This window comes from Neoarius graeffei, chromosome 23 (assembly GCF_027579695.1).
Source record: "Neoarius graeffei isolate fNeoGra1 chromosome 23, fNeoGra1.pri, whole genome shotgun sequence".
Classification (NCBI taxonomy): Eukaryota; Metazoa; Chordata; class Actinopteri; order Siluriformes; family Ariidae; genus Neoarius; species Neoarius graeffei.
In genome coordinates, this window is record NC_083591.1 from 47,088,262 (window position 1) to 47,106,869 (window position 18,608).

The window sequence follows — 18,608 nt, forward strand, 5'->3', positions numbered from 1 at the left end:
CCGATTATTTCCTTCCATTTCTCCAGAATTATCTCGCCCTGTAAATCTGCCTCCCATGCTCTCTTGAGACCCTCTAGTTTAGGTGGGTGAGATTGCCTCATAAGACTATAATATCTAGATGCCCCACCTCTCGTCCCCTGCTCTCCCTGTACTAGTCTTTGTAGCTCTGTTTGAGTCAATAGACCCCCTTCACTGACGTCACCCGAAACCGGAAGTAAACAGACCCTGCGCCATTTTGGAAGACCAACAAACTCGTGATTAGGGGGAAATAACGGCAGCGGTATGTGAACCCACGAGAATAAAGTGGAGTGGCAAACGACTTAAACAAATCTGAGCTGTTTTATTTATGATTTATTGGCCCAACAGTAGACTTGAAAGAAACCCGTGTGAGACTTGGCAAAAAACTGTGGATATAATGGATAAGTCTGTGCATGATCTGTGGACACTTTGAGGTAAGCAAACGCAAGAAATTCAGATTTAAAACATGCTAAAGCGGCCCCAAGTTGATAACTGTATGAGGAGCAAGCCTCCCAGACTTCTACAATTTAATAATAATAATAATTTAGGATGGTTTGGGGCTTGCTCGCTGCTACCAGGTTGGTTGTTGAGTAGCCTGACTGTTTTTTTTTTTTTTTCTTGCGTGTGGTATCATTGTTGACGCGAGGTTGTTTTTTGAACATGCCAATGCGGACACGATTTCCCCTGATGAGTTATGACTTCAGACGCGATGCGTGTGTGGAGGTGTGGAGTCCGCGTGATATGTGCGTAAGATAGGCTTCTTATGTGTTTGGAGATCCGCGCTCCGAGACAAGCGCAAGCACCCCCCCAAGGGGAAAAAAAGGGGCCCCCCGAAAATATCAGCATAGTTCGAACACTGAGTGTAGGCACTGGGTGTAAACAACAAATAGTTTACAATGTCTGGGTAGCAAACAGATGGCAGAATTGGTGTCAGGTCCTCCTTATGTTTCCATTCTCCCTTGCCGCGAGTCTTATCATATGGGTCAAACCCATCAATCACAGCCAGTTTCTCCACATACCGTGCCCTTTCTGCAGCTGGTAATGTACTCACATAACCAGAATTATCCATTGTGTCACTTTACTCTCGCTCGTACTTTTTGTATTGTGAGTGCATGTACTTGGTCTTCCAATATGGCGCCTAACAAAATCTCGCGGCGCGGTGACGCCATGTGAAAGGGGTCTATAGGGGGGAGTTTCCTTTGAGCAGACATTACAGCTTCTTAATTGCAAATATTTCCAAAAGTCTTGTCTAGGGATTCTATATTTAGTTACCATTTGTTCAAAACCCATAAAATTATCACCCTTGAAAACATCTCCAATAAAAGTAATCCCTGCTTCAGCCCATGATTTCCAGTAAAGAGGTTTTTTTTTTTTTTTTTAAACCCACTTTCAGTAGTTTATGCTATAAAGATGACCTTCTCGTAAAAAAACAGGTTAAGACCAATAAGACGATGTGATGCTTGCCAGGTTTCTCTTGCAAACAATAATGGATTCCGAGCTGGAATTTCTCCCCCATTTTATGAAATAAAAGCCAATAATGGGATTGGTTCAGTAAGTTCTTTTTCAATCGAGACCCAACCCGGAACTTGGCCCTCTGCAATATTTATTTTGGCCAATTGATTAAGAGAAAAGGCATAGTGGTACCAGTCCACTCTTGGCAGGTTGAGGCCTCCATCCTCCTTTGCAGCATACATTTTAATTCTATTTAAACGGGGTCTTTTACCTCCCCACAAAAAGGTAGCTACCGCAGCATCAACTCTTTTAAATAGTAGGGGAGGGAAGCTCATGGTTAATAAGTATATGATATAGTTCAGTTGTGGAACAACCATCATTTTAAGAATATTTATTTTTCCCAGCAAAGATAACCCTATTTTAGCCCAGTTTTGTAGAGTGCTCGCGGTTTTCAGAAGTAGGGGGAGAATGTTCTCAGTCATTATGTCTTTTAAACCTGGTGTAAGCTTTATCCCTAGATACACTAAACCCGAAGGGAGCCATTTAAACTGCCAGTTCTGTCTAATACTAGGTGGGCATAACCTAGACCGAGCCATTGCCTCTGATTTTTCCCCAATTTATTTTGTAACCTGAGATATGGGAGAAAGTATCAATCAAAGACAAAATTTGAGGGACAGCTGTTTCTGGATTTGGGGTCTGTAACAAAATATCATCCGCATACAAAAGTAATTTGTGTTCCATCTTTCCCGCTTGGATACCCTTGATATTTGTGTTATTCCTGATGGCAGCTGCTAAGGGTGCTAATGCCAATGCAAAAATTAGGGGGCTCAGGGGGCAGCCCTGTCTTGTACCCCAGTGCAGAGGGAAATGTGGGGATACCCTTCCATTTGTTAACACTGAGGCCTTGGGGTTACAATATAGAAGTCCAACCCATTTTATAAATGAGGAGCCTAATCCGAACCTAGATAGCGTCCTGAACAAGTATTTCCACTCCACTCTATCAAACGCTTTCTCAGCGTCGAGAGAGAAAGTAACCACAGGATCAAGGCTATTCCTTACTTGCCAAATTAAATGAAGTAACCTACGAACATTATCCGCTGAGGACCTTCTTCGAATAAAACCAACTTGGCCTGGATGTATAAGACTAGGCATGTGTGCCTCCAGTCTCATAGCTACTGTAGTATCTTGGCCAATATTTTAGCATCTACATTTATTAGAGACACTGGGCGGTAGCTTCCACGTTGCTGCGCATTTTTACCTTTTTTTTTATGTATCAGAGTAGTTACTGCCGATTGCATGCTTTCTGGCATCTTGCCCCTTTCAATTGCATCCCTGAATACTATCACTAACCTTGGTGCTATCAGGTCCACAAATTCTTTAAAAATTTTATTTTTTTAATTTTACCAACTTTATTGGACTGTTACAAAATAAACATAAAAAAGAAATAAACATAAAAAAAATAAACATAATAAAGTAAGTCAGCCCAAAGGGGAGAACGCGAACGGGCGACCCATGCAAGGCGTTTCCCCGAAGGTATAAAAGAGAAAAATCATACAATTAAAATTGGACTAAATTGATCTGTGGCAACCACAGTCACGGTACACAGACCAAGTACATGAAAAGTCTGTATTGTAGGTGGAGGTCAGTAATTCAAAGTACAGCTCTAACAGGGATGATTTGAAAACAGAGAGGCTACGGAATTTATCTGGGGAAAAATATTTACATCCATAGTTCCATGGTTTAACAATCCTATTGAAGAATGAGGCCTGATAAGTTGAAGTTCTGCAGTGAGTAGGTTTTAAAATTAATTTTGGGTTTTGGGCCCTAGACCGGTCATGAGTTACAAAAGACACGTAGAGGTTTATGTTCAAATCTGTTTGGCCATTAGTGCATTTATATACAAAGACTAAGTCTCTAGTCTCCCTATCATAAGTCAGAGGAAGCAAGTGCAGGCTTCGGAGTCTGTCTGAGTAAGTAGCATCCCCAATACGCTGTTGTAGTATCCAGCGCGTTGCACGTCGTTGAACTCTCTCTAATGGCCCTTTTCCACTACCCTTTTTCAGCTCACTTCAGCTCGCTTCAGCCCGACACGGCTCGCGTTTCGACTACCAAAAACCAGCACGACTCAGCTCGCTTCAGCCCTGCTTAGCCCCTAAAACTCGCACCGTTTTGGAGTGGGGCTGAAGCGAGCCCAGCCGTGCCGAGTGAGGTTGGGGGTGTGAGCAGACACTCCCCTGTGCACTGATTGGTGAGGAGGAGTGTCCTCACATGCCCACACACGCCCCGCGAGCGCGCTGGGATCTGTAAACACCGCAAACCCGGAAGAAGAATTACGAATTACGAGAATTTCTGAAGCCTTATGCGCCTCGCCTCATCTATACGCTCTTGCCAGTATCTGTTGGCGTTGTCGGTGACAACAAGCCACAGCACCAAGACCAGCAACACTAACGACTCCATGTCCTCCATGTTTATTGTTTACTCTCCGGGTCGTGAGACTACCGCTTAAAAGCTCACTGAATCAGTGACATACAGAGCATCGTGGACGAGTTCGCGGAGCGCAAGGCTCGTCGTATGCCCTTCAAATAATGCGCGCAGTAGGCTATTGATGTTTTATTATGAGCCATGTACAGTATGTCGCCTAATGTTTTTTTGTTTCTGAGTTACATGTTCGTTTGAAGGACTTAATGTACAAAATAACATAGTTGCACCCCGTAGTGTTGAAATTGGTAAAAACAGTGCATTCAGTGAGGTTTGCACCGCCCTCCTTTTATTTCTGACTCTTCCTGTCACCGTTGCAACCTCTGAGCGCTCATTCGTATGCCCTTCAAATAATGTGCGCAGTATAGGCTATTGATGTTTTATTATGAGCCATGTACAGTATCCTAATGTTTTTTGTTTCTGAGTTACATGTTCGTTTGAAGGACTTGATGTACTAAATAACATAGTTGCACCCGGTAGTGTTGAAATTGGTAAACACCGCAATTGCGGACATTTTGTAGCCTAAAATGATGTTATGATAAGCTTTAATAAAGGGCCCGGTCATTTGCCCCGCCTCCGGCCCGGCTCTGACTTGTTCCGCCACTGTCACTGATGTCACTGTTTGCGCTGCTTAACGACATCACCTGACGTCCACCCACTTTCGCTAACTCCACCCAATGTGTCCACCCACTTCCAGCCAGCACGGTTCAGCGCGGTTGGAGTCGAAATGCAACTCCAACAGCCCCGCTCAGCTCGACTCGGCACGGCACGACTCAGCCGCGTTTGTAGTGGAAAAGCGGCATAACAGGCTTCTAAGGGTGACACTAGCAGGGGACCATACTTCAGACGCGTAACATAGCCCAAGAGCATTAGCTCAAAATTGAGTCCAGCCCGGAACAAATTAGTAACAAGCTGAATTTTTCAGAATATGTTCAGAATACCCTTAGGAATAACGTACTAAAAGTCCTCGGGAATCCACCTTGTGCTCTCTGAGAAATTCAAGATGGCGTCCAAAATGGCCGCCGATTGGAGATTTTTCAATATCTCAGGGGTAAAACATAATATAAATGCAATTAAAATGTTAAATTATATGTTCTCTCATACAAGCAATGCAAATTCACCATTGTCACACTGTTAAAATTAAAATTAACCAAGATTACAAGGTCATTAATGTGGAAATTACATGGAATTTGATGGTTGACATGATTGACAGATTAGCTTAGTAGGCTACCTACATACATGAACATAATGTAAGACAACAATTAGACATCAATTTCCTTAATATTTAGTGCATCTTTAAGCTTTGATAAAATATTAAAGGGAAATTAAATTTGAGAACTCTATCTTCTAAAACTACAATGGCAAGCTGTTTCTTCAACATTTCAGCGACTTTCATGACAAAAAGGTCTGCCTCAATAAAAGCTCTTGCTTATAAACAATGAGTAGACTTAAACACTTCTCAGTGCCTCAGTTGTAATGCTTGGACCTTTGTTGTACCATCAATGAAGTAGGGAATTTATTCAAGCTTGTTTAAGGGTGGAAAAAAATTAATCTTTGAGTTTCTAGCGCCAGTCTTTACTACTAGCAATGCCAGTGTGTTCGGACAAAAAATGACTCAACTCAGCATGACCTTTTAAAAATGACTGAACTCAGCATGACCTTTTAACATGCCATTTTTCATTTTACACCACCTTTAATACTTTAATTAATATTAATGAAAATAAGTGCTCCAACCCCTAGTAATTGTGTTTGTTGTTTTGTGAACAGAATAGGATGATACGGAGTGAACGAGTAACCAATGGATCCACACTCTATAATCGGTAGTGTACGTTAAATAGCACATGTATAGATTTACAATTATAAGTCTGTAATTATTAGTCCTAAACATGAAGAACTGAAGCCATTTCAAAAACATACGAGATATCTTCATGATACCATAACGATTATTTTGTCATAACGGTCATTGTTATTTCTTCTTGGATGTGAATTTATGGGCCAGGGCGTTTCAAGATTGATACTTGATTCAAGGATCGGACTGGATGAAACCTACACACATTCATAGTACTGTGCACATTCATAAATGTGAACTGGTGAAGTGCCAAAAATATGACAATCTAACCAGACATGGCAAGCGAACACATTATACACAAATATACTGTTATAATAATGTGTACATTGTTATTATATAATGTTAATACACAATGTAATTAATACACACATGTTGGAATTTACTCTCCTACCCTACAAAACATATATTCTGGCCTTTTAATTGCATTAATATTTTGTTTTGGGCCTGAGATATGGGCAGATCTCCATTTGGCGGCCATTTTGGACGCCATCTTGAATTTCTCAGAGAGCACAAGGGGGATTTCCGGGGACTTTTAGTATGTTATTCCTAAAGGTATTCTGAACATATTCTGAAATTTTTAGCTTGTTACTAATTTGTTCCGGGTATAACCCTATTACTCCTGGGCTAACAGTGACTTGACGAACGACAAATATAAAGTCCTCCTCACTTGAATTTCTGTCAGCAAGGGACAGGATCTTTTCAGAAAGCCAAGCATCCGGTTAGCCTTGTTGACTATTGAGCAGACGTGCGAATCCCATTTTAAATTACTTGAAATAACCACGCCCAGGTCTTTTTCTTCGTCAACTCGTTGAAGGCACGTGCTGCCCAGGTGGTAGTCGTGAATGATTGGATTTTTTTTTTCTGCGTGATGGTCAATATTTTGTACTTGTTGGCATTATACTGCATGTTCGATTCACAACTCCACCCCTCGGCATTGGCTAGATCGCGCTGTAATTGCTCGCTGTCTTCGGGATGTCAGGATAGTGCGAAGAAAATTTTGTGTCGTCTGCATATAGAGCGACTCCAGTTTCTTTATCCACGACCTCGGGAAGATCGTTGATAAAAATAGTGAAAAGCACAGGACTGACCAGGCTGCCCTGAGGCACACCGGAGGTCACCTGTCAGTAGCCCATCATCCCCAGAGCTCATTTTTCTTATGGCTTGCTGAACCTCTTCTAATGTAATATCTCCCCCTATTTCTTTTTGTTTTTCCTTGGACAAGGTCGGCAGATGCACCTGTAATAAGAACTTGTCTATTAAGGTGTTCACACGGCACATATTTGCATCGATGCTGCACCGATGTATTTTGTTGCGATATATCTTACACCGGTGTAAATTTTGCGCAACGTTCACACGTCACAACCCTGCTTACTAGAGAGAAGCGTGTTAGCACCGGTGCAGCCCCACTTGCGGTCACACGGCAGTTTCTGCGACCGTGCAATAGTAGCAAAAACTTTATTACTATCATTTCCTTTGATAGTAATAAAGTTTTGATATCATTTCCTTTTATTACTATCATTTCCTATCATTATTACTATCATTTCCGATAGTAATAATGCGGAAATGAAATATGCGCATGCATGAAAATGTACTTCCTTTTCCCGGTTGTCATGGCATCACCCAGCGCCGGGAAAACATGAAGACACCAGTGTTGCCAGATATTGCTGACGTTTTCCAGCCCAAAATATGTTCAGATCCGCCAAAATGCACTTAAAACTGCCCAATCTGGCAACACTGGAAGACACACAGTTCTGTTGTTGTTGGTATTCACCATTTTGGAAGCGCAGAATACCAGGATGCAAATTATGCAGTGCCCGTATGTAATCAACTCTCCTCACGCGTAGCGAGTCTACCCCTGTAGCGTTCAGACGTCCCATTTTTATATCGGTGCTGCCCCGCAAACTAGCATTTACTCCGGAGTAAATTTCTTAAACCACCTCCCGAGCAGGGTTAGATTTGCACCGGTTTAAGCAGCTTTCAGGGGCTACACCGCTATAACTTTGTACCGTGTGAACGCTTTACCGGGGCAGCCCCGGTGCTACACCGGAGTAAACGTTGCCGTGTGAACACCCCTTATATCATCCTGGTCTACTGTGCCCTGTGACGAATACAGTTTTTGGTAAAATACCCTAAATGTTTCGTTAATCTCCCTGCTGTCAGTTACTAAGGTCCCCTTTTCATTCTCCACAGAAGTTATTAAAGTACGACTGTACTGCTGTTTTACTCTCTGGGCCAGAAATCTCCCTGCCGCTTCCCCTTGCTCTTAGTGCCTCTGTCTACACTGAAACAATGCATCCTCTGCCTTCTTCTGTAGGATAGAGTTTAGTTCCAGTTTCATCTTCTTTAATTGTGTAAATGCTGCTGGATCTAACTGGGACGCATATTTTTTTTTTTTCAAGATCTTTTAATTTGGGGGCGTCGTGGCTCAGGTGGATAAGGCGCCATACCATAAATCCGGGGACCCGGGTTCGATTCGGACCCGAGGTCATTTCCTGATCCCTCCCCGTCTCTCTCTCCCACTCATTTCCTGTCTCTACACTGTCCTGTCCAATAAAGGTGAAAAAGCCCCAAAAAAAATCTAAAAAAAAAAATCTTTTAATTCCTTTCTCCAATTCAAGTAATTGTATAGCAAATTGTTTTTTTCAAATAGGAACAGTGTTGTATTAAGCGACCCCTCAGGCAGGCTTTAAATGCATCCCATTCTAGACCTGGGTTAGAAGTTTGACCCTTCATTAAATTCCCAATACTCAATAATTTCCTTTCTAATAAAGTTACAGGATTTTTCATTTCGGAGCAGTGAGGTGTTGAGTCTCCAACGGCTTCTAGGGGTTTCAGATAAGGACCCTGAACCTAACATCACTTCAACTGGGGTGTGATCTGACAATACAATATTACCAATTGAAGCAGTAACAGTTGTACTCACTAATTGTTTAGATATTAGAAAATAGTTTATACGCGAATATGAAGCATGTGGGTTAGAGTAGAAGGTGTACTCCCTATCCTGGGGGTGTAAAATCCTCCAAATATCGACTAGACCCATCTCCTCTTCTAAAACATCAATAGCTATTTGAGATTTATATACTAATCTTGTATTAGCCACTTTTGACTTATCTAGAGTCAGGTCTCTAACCTGATTGAAATCCCCCCCAATAATAACATAAGTATTCCCCGTTTGTTTCACAACATTGCATATATCAGCAAAAAAAATTGGAAAATCTATATTTGGTGCATAGATATTAATAAGAGAGCATCTACTGCCAAACAGATCTACACTGATAGCCACCCACCTGCCGTCCCTGTCCGAGAGTTGCTTGTGGATAGTAATGTTTAGATTTTTACGGAACAATATACATACACCCCGCTGGCAAGATGAGTAGGCACTATAAAATATTTTACCCACCCAATCCCTTTGTAACTCATGCCCCTTTTCCACCAAAGCAGTTCCAGGGCTGGTTCGGGGCCAGTGCTTAGTTTGGAACCGGGTTTTCTGTTTCCACTGACAAAGAACTGGCTCTGGGGCCAGAAAAACTGGTTCCAGGCTAGCACCAACTCTCTGCTGGGCCAGAGGAAAGAACTGCTTACGTCAGCGGGGGGGCAGAGTTGTTAAGACCAACAACAATAACAAGACCGCGAAAGATCGCCATTTTTAAGCGACGAGTAGCAGCAGCTGTACAAATGCGAAGTCATCCATTATTATTGTTGTTGTTGCCGCTGCTGCTTCTTCCGTGTTGTTTTTGCGTCGATATTTGCGCCAAGGTTTATGCAAACGTAGCGACGTAACTGATGTATACAGCGACGTAATGACGTATAAAACGACGTAACTGACGTATACAGCGACATAATGACGTGGCTCCGCTTAGCACCGCGAGCTATGGAAAAGCAAACTGGTTCTCAGCTGGCTCGCAAGTTGAACGAGTTGTGAACCAGCACCAGTACTGGCCCTGCCCGAACCAGCCCTGGAACTGATTTGGTGGAAAAGGGGTATTAGTTGACTCTTCATTATTTAAATGAGTCTCCTGCAAAAAGCAGATGTCTACCTTCTTTTGTTTTAGATATAGAAGTTTCTTCCTCTTAATAGCAAGATCCGCACCTTTAATATTCCATGATAGTAACTTAAGCATGTCTGCCATATTAACATAACACTTCTACTATTTTACCCTCGACCACCTCATCAAGCTCTGAGATGCATATCAGTGAGGGTGGTAATGTGAGAACCGACCTGAATTTAATGTCTCCCTGTCTAAGAAACGTGCACATATGGAAAAAAAAAACACACACACAGAAACTAAGACACACATGTGAGAACCTCAAGAAAACAGAATGGTTCTCCATAATCCCTTAAACCAAAACAACAGACTAGTACGTCCGTGAAACTCAGAGTCCTGACCCACCGAACACCTCCCCTCCTCCTCCATCCCTATCAAATACACACACCTATTATCATATACAGAACTTAACTAGGTGTGTATTTTATACAAGCAACCAAATGAAATGAGTCCACCACCTAAATCTTATAAAGAACAGGAATTCGTGTCCTCTAAACGGAGCCTAAAAACGGCTCAACAATATCCTCCATGTCGCGTTGGGATCTTCATGAGGCTCGCTTAGAAATGAAGCTTCTCACCTCCTCCGGAGAAGCGAAGGTATGCCGAATATTATCCGCCACAACTCTCGGCACGGCCGGGTATAACGTGGTGTACCGAAGCCCCTTCTCCTGCAGCTGCCTCTTTACTCCATCAAACTTTTTGTGCCTCTGAATAATATCCTGTGAAAGATCCTGGAAAAAGGATACCCGCTTGCCTCTCCATTCCACCTGCTCCTTCTCCCGGGCTGCCCTTAGCACTGCTTCTCTGGCTCTCTTCTCTGCTTCTTCCAGTCTCTGTTGCCCTGCTGACCTGCTCTGTGGGCGCACTCAATCTCGAAGTCCGGACCCATTTCGATATCCAATGTTTCCTCCAAAAATGCCCGCACGAACTTTTGCACGTCTCCTCATTCGGCGCTCTCCACTACTCCAACTATACGGACATTATTACGGCGGCCGGCGTCTTCTAAGTATGTTATTTCCTCCTGAAGTTGGGCGATTGTTTTGGTAGCCGTGTCCACTGCGACACTCAGGCTTTGGCCTTGATCTTCAAGGGCCGAAATACGAGTCTCAGCTTCAGCCACTCGAATTCCCAGTTTCTCCACAGCTGTTTGAACTTCATCCATCCCTGTTTTTAATTCGCTCATACCGGATGAGATGCCTTGTAGCAGCGTTTTAATGCTCCTTAGCTCAGCTGCAGTATCTGTCTGTGGTGGGTCCAGGGTAGTTGCCATATAGCCTGGGCCCGCCCATCCTAAGCGTGACGCAACACGAGGGCCTGTTCCGAGCTTAGTCTGGCCAGGCAGGCTATCTACAGCATTTCCAAGCTCCCGAAAAATCGGGAACCAATCAACTTTGAGCATCTCCAACGGCCCTGGGTAGAGGCGTGTTCAAGGCACTGACGTAGTAGAACTGCGACCGGAAGCCATAGATTGTTTACAGAATCTATGCCGGAAGCGCTTCATTCACATCACGAACATGGAGCAGCAGCAAGCCTTTGACACAGCGGTAGATGCTGTATTGAAAGCATTCAACGGGAAGTTCTCATTGAAAACGGAGCAAAGAGCAGCCCTGGAGGTATTTATTGAAAGGAAGGATGTTTTTCGCCTTGCTCCCGACCGGCTTCGGTAAGAGTTTAATCTACCAGTTAGCCCCGTCGCGTCGCATACGTCAGAGGAAAGAGTGATGTGATTGGTTTAAGCTTCGTCACAGCCTTTTCTGGCTTCGACCAGTAGCAAACTGAGGCATTTCAGGGAGGCGGGTCAACCATGGGCTCTGGGAAACGGTTTGGCTTAATAGCTTGGCCAGACCAAATGCTCGCAGAGCTTTGAAGTCGCGTTAGCCAGACTAGGTCTCTGTTGCCCTGCTGACCTGCTCTGTGGGTGCGCTCAATCTCGAAGTCCGGACCCATTTCGATATTCAATGTTTCCTCCAAAAATGTCCGCACGAACTTTTGCACGTCTCCTCCTTCGGCGCTCTCCACTATTCCAACTATACGGACATTATTACGGCGGCCGGCGTCTTCTAAGTATGTTCTTTCCTCCTGAAGTTGGGCGATTGTTTTGGTAGCAGTGTCCACCGCGACACTCAGGTTTTGGCCTTGATCTTCAAGGGCCGAAATACGAGTCTCAGCTTCAGCCACTCGAATTCCCAGTTTCTCCACAGCTGTTTGAACTGCATCCATCCCTGTTTTTAATTCGCTCATACCGGATGAGATGCCTTGTAGCAGCGTTTTAATGCTCCTTAGCTCAGCTGCAGTATCCGTCTGTGGTGGGTCCAGGGTAGCTGCCATATAGCCTGGGCCCTCCCGGGTCTGTCGAGTACCATCTTAGGTGCTCGCTCCACCGGAAGTCCAACTTTTTTCCATTTTTAATAAAAGGAATGTTTTCGTTAATAGGCTGTTATATTTTACTCCAACTTTTTATTAGCGTGGGTAAATAATTGTTGGTTATTAAGAATTTATTTTAATTGAACGGAATAAATATAAGTTGGTAAAGAATAGGAAAATAAATGTTGCTTTTTTATAATAATGTTCATTTAATTTTTTGTTTCAATATTGTGGGAAAATCAAATTGTGAATTGGCTGAATCATTAGTTTTAGGTGTCGTGCAAAATTCTACTAATGCCATTCATACATGCAGTAATCCACAAACGGGAGAAATTCAGAATGTAAAGAGATGCTTATTACTGTGTTGTTTGCTATGTAGGGAATAAAATATGACTGAGTATGCAGTTGTAGGAAAGTAATTAATGACATGGTGGTGTGATGCAAGCCAATGATCATTTTCCTATAACAGCATGTCCTGAAGTGTTTTATTCCTCTTCTGTTGCTGCAGTTTGCTAATGATTACAGTTTTTTTTAATTTAGTAAGGAATGGTACATCATATTTTTGTAAATGTTTATAGTTGCATGTATTGTTGTGGAACGTCAGAGGTACAAGTTACTTCCTGTTATGGGTTATGTTATAGTAGCTATAAACGATCGTTAGCTCACCAGCCTCTCTTGAAGTGAATAAGACGGGGGAAAAAACCCCCAAACAAACAGCTTTTCATGTTTCTGATGGTGTCAGAAAGCACCGACACTGGAGACTCCTTCTCCGAACAGAAAGTTTCACCTCAGTGATTTATATAGGATGTATTTGTTACTAGACTTGGATTATGTCGATTGTCCACATAAGTTGTTACTATAGAAACAACATATTCGAACGAGTGCATTAATAATAAACCTGGGATTTGGATTCCGGTTTCTAACCAATCGGATTTGAGAATTTATCACCACTGTGTTGTAAGTGTGCTTTAATAATGTTTATACGGTTAAACACACGCATGACCCTTAACTGTTATTGGAAGCCCCACTCTGGAAGTGGTCTTGCTGGAATTCCCTCGGTTAAACCCCACTTTGGGGGTGTAGGGATGAGTGTCGGGAGTGGGGTTAAGTCCACTGGAGTGCAGCCCTCTCCACTGGGACTTAAACAGGGGGAGACGGCTGCCTCTTACGAACACTGGTAGCGGGGGGGGATGTAATTAGCGCTGGAGCATTTATAATGGGTCAGTTTGTTGTTTGGAGCGCAGGCTGAGGCCGTAAACAGTGCACCTCATCCACTCTGGCAGCCCAGCTGAGCCAGATGGAGGCCAGCCAAACACGGAGAGAGTAGCCCTTCATCCAGCACCGTCTCACTATTCAGAACACACTATTGTAGGATGCTTTTGCTTTGATATTTAATGTATGCAAAGGATTTGTTTGGATTGTGTTTAAAATTGACAGACTTTTATTTGTGTAGTTGCTTCATTTCTGGTAGAAATAAACCAGGCGTTTGTGTCTGGCGTGTGTCTGTTTGTATATGCACCATAAAATACAGTATTTTGTTAAATCTCTATTTATTAAACCAAATTTATGCTTTTGTGAGAAGTGGCATTTAGCATTAATTTTACCAAAAGAGCAAGAAGCTCCCAATATCCCAAGCTTCCAAATGCCTTTATTAAATAGAACGCAAAAGAATTCGTCCTCTACATTATTCCACATCTCGGTTGCCCGTCCCACCCCAGCTTGCTTGCTTGCTTTGTTTGTTTGTTTGTTTGTTTGTTTGTTTATTTATCTTTAAGCATGATCTGAATGTGTGGGATCATGGAAAGATCCTTATTATTCCATCCTATGAATATTGAACAGATTTTCATCTTATTTGAGAGTAAGCTGAATTTTATATTTATAGCAGAGCCGAATATATACTTAAGAGAATATGATAATGCATTGACCTGATTTTTTGATGGCTTTGACCTACGGTATATGTCTGTATGAACAAATGTACTTACAAACGTGTACCACTACAGGTAACCCAACCGTAAGTGCAACTCGACATCTCTTAAACACCGGTCAACGAAATTTGTATCTTTTATTTACATAAAAGAGATGGGTTTTTATCTAGCACTTATTTTTAATTTGCTTTTGAAAAATAATGTGGGATTATTTACAGACACATTTTGCAGAAAATATTCACAACAGTTTCATATAAAAACTAGTTAAAACGGTTTTCTTAGCCCACTAGCTTGTTGGATAATTGACAATTGGTCATGTAAAGGTGATAGACAGACAGATGTAATCACAGGAAGAGTTTTTCTTGGACGCATGCTCGCAAACAGATCCAAAATGTAGACAAAGGCAGAGTTGAAAAACAGGCAGTGGTTGAGTGAGGCACAGACAGGATATACAATACTCAAAGTCCAAAAACGCAAACGGGATCAAAACCAGAAAAGCGATACAAAATGCAAGGTTTCTGCAAAGTCATTGTGTTACTGAGAATCCTTATACGTGTGCGCTGTGATTGAGCTCTAAGCAGGAACAGGCCCATGGTAATTAGTCCTAATGGCATGCCTGTACTTTGCAATCTGTAGCTGCGCACTCCGAGCTCAAATTCACGTAGACGTGAAAGATGTAACCAGAAAACTGTTTGACAGATCAAGTTTGATATTGGATTGTAACTATATAGTGAAAGCGCTGGTTCACTGCTGTCCACCAGGCACCCAGCAGAGTCGCACCATAATAAATGTCGTGGTGGTGTTTCTGGTGCATGGCATGCTGTGTCAAAGAAAGTAATACATATGTATTTGTAACTGTAATGTACATCTCATAATTGGTATCACTGTCGCAAGACGATGCAGCAATTTATTGATGCAAAATACACGACACTACACAAATTGATGGTGCATCTGCGATAATATTATTCTATTCAGATTGATTTTTGCAAATATTTTACTCATATACTCATCAGGAGCGCCACTTTTAGGTAGTCTCTCGCCCTGTGTCTCTATCGATCTATGGTTTTTATTTGTCAGTCAGTTGGGCTATGAAGAGATACGAAGATACTTCAGATATGCCATTAATATAACGGTATGCGCTCTGCATTGCAGGTAAATCGGACAGAGGACCTTACTCCTTTGGCACACAGGTATCATCTTTGTAATAGAATTAGTGTTTTCATGTTTGCTTGAATCCTGTTAAACCTTTTTTGTGCTGTTGGTTTAAATTTTATCAACAACAACTTCCTTTTTTCCTCTCTAGTTCCTGCAAGGGGACATGTCCATGTCCAGCCCTGATGGCCTGTCCCCCTCTGGTGGAAAAGCCACGTCGCCGTTCTATGAATCTTACCCGGCTAATCGTAGGAGGCCTCTGGACGGAGTGCTCGGTAAGACAGCCAGTGAGTGTGGGGCGCTCTGGATACCCCCTGCTCAGATCTAAAACACTGCAGAAAACCCAACACTGTTCAGCTGGCTTTGCTTTGTCTCATAAACATTCGTGACTGTGGCTTTTTTATTTTTTCCTCTCCTCTCTTTCTTTCCCCGTTCAGATACCCCGCCGAAGAAGATCAGGAAAGTACCACCTGGTCTCCCATCCTCGGTAAGCGCAGTCATCTGTGGCCTGTGGGCGTCTGAATTTTTTTACATGCTTGTGACCTCGTTAAATAACCATAGCTCTGTTTCAGCACTGAGGTTGAGTTTAGACCTTTTTTTAAACAATAATGCATCAGACTACACACACACACATTTTATATATTTATATATTTACACACATTCATGCCCAGGCATTCACACAGGAGTTTTTAACCTCGCTTAAATAAATCCACATATGAATGTGAGCGTTAACTCTTCAGCTATAAGCAGCTCTTCCTATTTTTAGGGTCATGCTTACTCATGCAATTTGCTGTTAAGCATTCATGCATGTGTATTTTTGTTAAAATAATAAACCCACCCCACCTCTCTGAAAAAAACACACTAACAATGCACAGTAGGGCTGAAGCACTCTTCAAAGTTGTATTCAGATTTCAGTTACATAAAATCTTTTATGATGTAGACATTAATAAGGCAATAATTTTTATACGTCATAAGACAAATCACTAGCAATAGACGTGTTTTTCAAAAGGTCAGATGTATTTTCATGCTCCAAGAAGCACAGTTATCATTCTGTTATACTTCACTATGCATAAATGAAGAAAAACGTATCCAAAATGTTACCTTGTTGCTGGTATTTAGCTAATTAGGCAAAATCCCAAGTTATTTCTTGTTCATGATGCACACTCGCTGCATAGGATGTTTTTATTCAGACCTTTCCCATTGCATATTGTTAACTGACAAATAAAATGGAAGAAAACCATGTGGTTTGTAATACGCTACAGGCAGTGTTTAAATATTTATTTTTTGCTTTTGGAAATCTAAACATTTTGAAAAAAAAAATAATTATATATATATATATATATATATATATATATATATATATATATATATTAGGGCTGTAACGATACACCCAACTTTCGATTCGTATCGCGATTTTTGACCCACGATTCGATACGCCCACGATTTTTTTTAAAATGTTTTTTTTAAAGTAGTAAATTTGACTTATTAACATTTACTTACTTACATTAACTATTTAATAACACATAATTCAGACCACTGCAGAGAATGAGTAATATGTATGCAAAAATGAACAAATGTATATCCAAAGATTGTTTTATTTCTCAAAATAATACTGTTGAGCCGGAAGCTCTGTTTTTTTCGGTTCTGAAAGTCATTTTTCCAAATCGTGTAAATCCGTTAAGATTTTTTTTGGGGGGGGGGCTCTCTCACTGTCTCACTCTCATAGGGCCAATGATTTTCTGTGATCGCGGAAAACAGATGGAAATTATGGAATTTTTATGGTGAAACATTGCTCGCGTGTCAAACTGTAACTGCCGCAGAAGGCTTCCGCCCAAGCAGACATGCCTTTAGTGTTGCCAGATATTGCTGTTTTCCACCCCAAAATATGTTCAAAACCAGCCAAAAAGCACCTAAACCTGCCCAATCTGGCAACACTGCATGCCTTTCCGGTCAAGTGATTGTGATTGGCTTGTGGCACACCTAGCCAGCCAATGAGCTGCTTGTTTACAGATTCGCTCCCTGCGTCGCAACCAGAATGACGACCGCTTAAAAGAAATGAATGCTCTGCCAGTGGCGAGTGTGGACGTTGCGTGACTCGCAGAAGATTGTCGCAGGTCGGCGAAAAAACGACTTACTAATGGATATAAAAAATAAAAGTACTGTAAGTAAGTTTAAAATGTAATTTAAATAAAAAGTGAAGTATTCATAAATTGAAGTTTGGAAGCGCCTCTGTTTTTGGGCTGAGGAGAAGTTTGAAAGGGTGTACCGCGATTCTGCCTTCTTGTATCGCGATACGGATCGTGGCTCTGTGTATCGCGATTTCGATACACATATCGTTACAGCCCATATATATATATATATATATATATATATATATATATATATATATATATATATATATATATATAGATAGATAGATAGATAGATAGATAGATAGATAGATATAGATATATATATATATATATATATATATATAGATGGATAGATATTGTTCTCGCAGCTTTAAGTCAGCTCTTGCCTGGTCCATTACGTCTCATCGCGGATTGCGAGTCATGTTCTAATACCTGGTCTTTTAGTTCTGCTCTGGAGAACTGGCGCTTCCTGTGTAGCTAAGCCACCATTTAACTGAACACTGACTTTGTTTGATTCTGGCTTTGAACAATTACGAACAGATGTCAGAATGCACGGAGTATGGTCAGCACCTCATTTAGTCACAACCCTTTTAACCCACAAAACATGGGTTCCTTTGTGATGTCCTTTTCTCTCGTTCCGTCCCATTTTTATTTTTAACCTCTGTTCTGCTCCCTCCCTCTTTACTTTTTTTAAAACTCCTCCTCTTGTCCCCATCTCTCTCCAGTGTGTTTTTTTTTTTTTGCCCATTTCGACTGCTCCTCTCCCCCCCTTCCCCCACATTCACTTTTGCCTTCTTGCTCTCTTTCTATCTTCACTCATTCCTCTCCCTCCCTCCCTTTCTCCCAGCTGCCTGTGGTGTTGGCTGGCCTCCAGGAATGGGCAGATGGCTCTGTAATTGGGAATGCAGCTCTCTCTGTCTCTCTCTCTCTCACACACACACTCTCACTCTGTCTCTTTCTCTCCCACACCTTCTCCCTCTTTTTCTATTTCCCATCTCTCTGCACATCATACTGTTTAATCAAATTACACAAGTAACCCTCAAAGCCCTGGATCGTCAGTCTTCAGAGCTTGAGTTCTTCATTTACACCAAAACCCTGGAATCCATGGAACCAATTAAATCGGCCAGGATCCCTACCTGTGCCAAATATAAACAACTCTATGGTGTTTTTGCGTCTAATAATCATAACCTCC

At 41.9% G+C, this 18,608-nt stretch overlaps 1 protein-coding gene across 3 annotated transcripts in view; it reads left to right on the forward strand.

The window, feature by feature from the left end:
- The window catches only part of tcf3a (transcription factor 3a), a 68,072-nt gene that overhangs the window by 25,641 nt on the left and 23,823 nt on the right, over positions 1-18,608 (forward strand). For all 3 annotated transcript variants that reach the window (XM_060906279.1, XM_060906281.1, XM_060906280.1), the window contains exons 6-8: positions 15,285-15,322; positions 15,436-15,559; positions 15,722-15,771. In XM_060906279.1, coding sequence (XP_060762262.1) covers positions 15,285-15,322; positions 15,436-15,559; positions 15,722-15,771 — 212 coding nt within the window. The remainder of the gene's footprint in view (positions 1-15,284; positions 15,323-15,435; positions 15,560-15,721; positions 15,772-18,608) is intronic.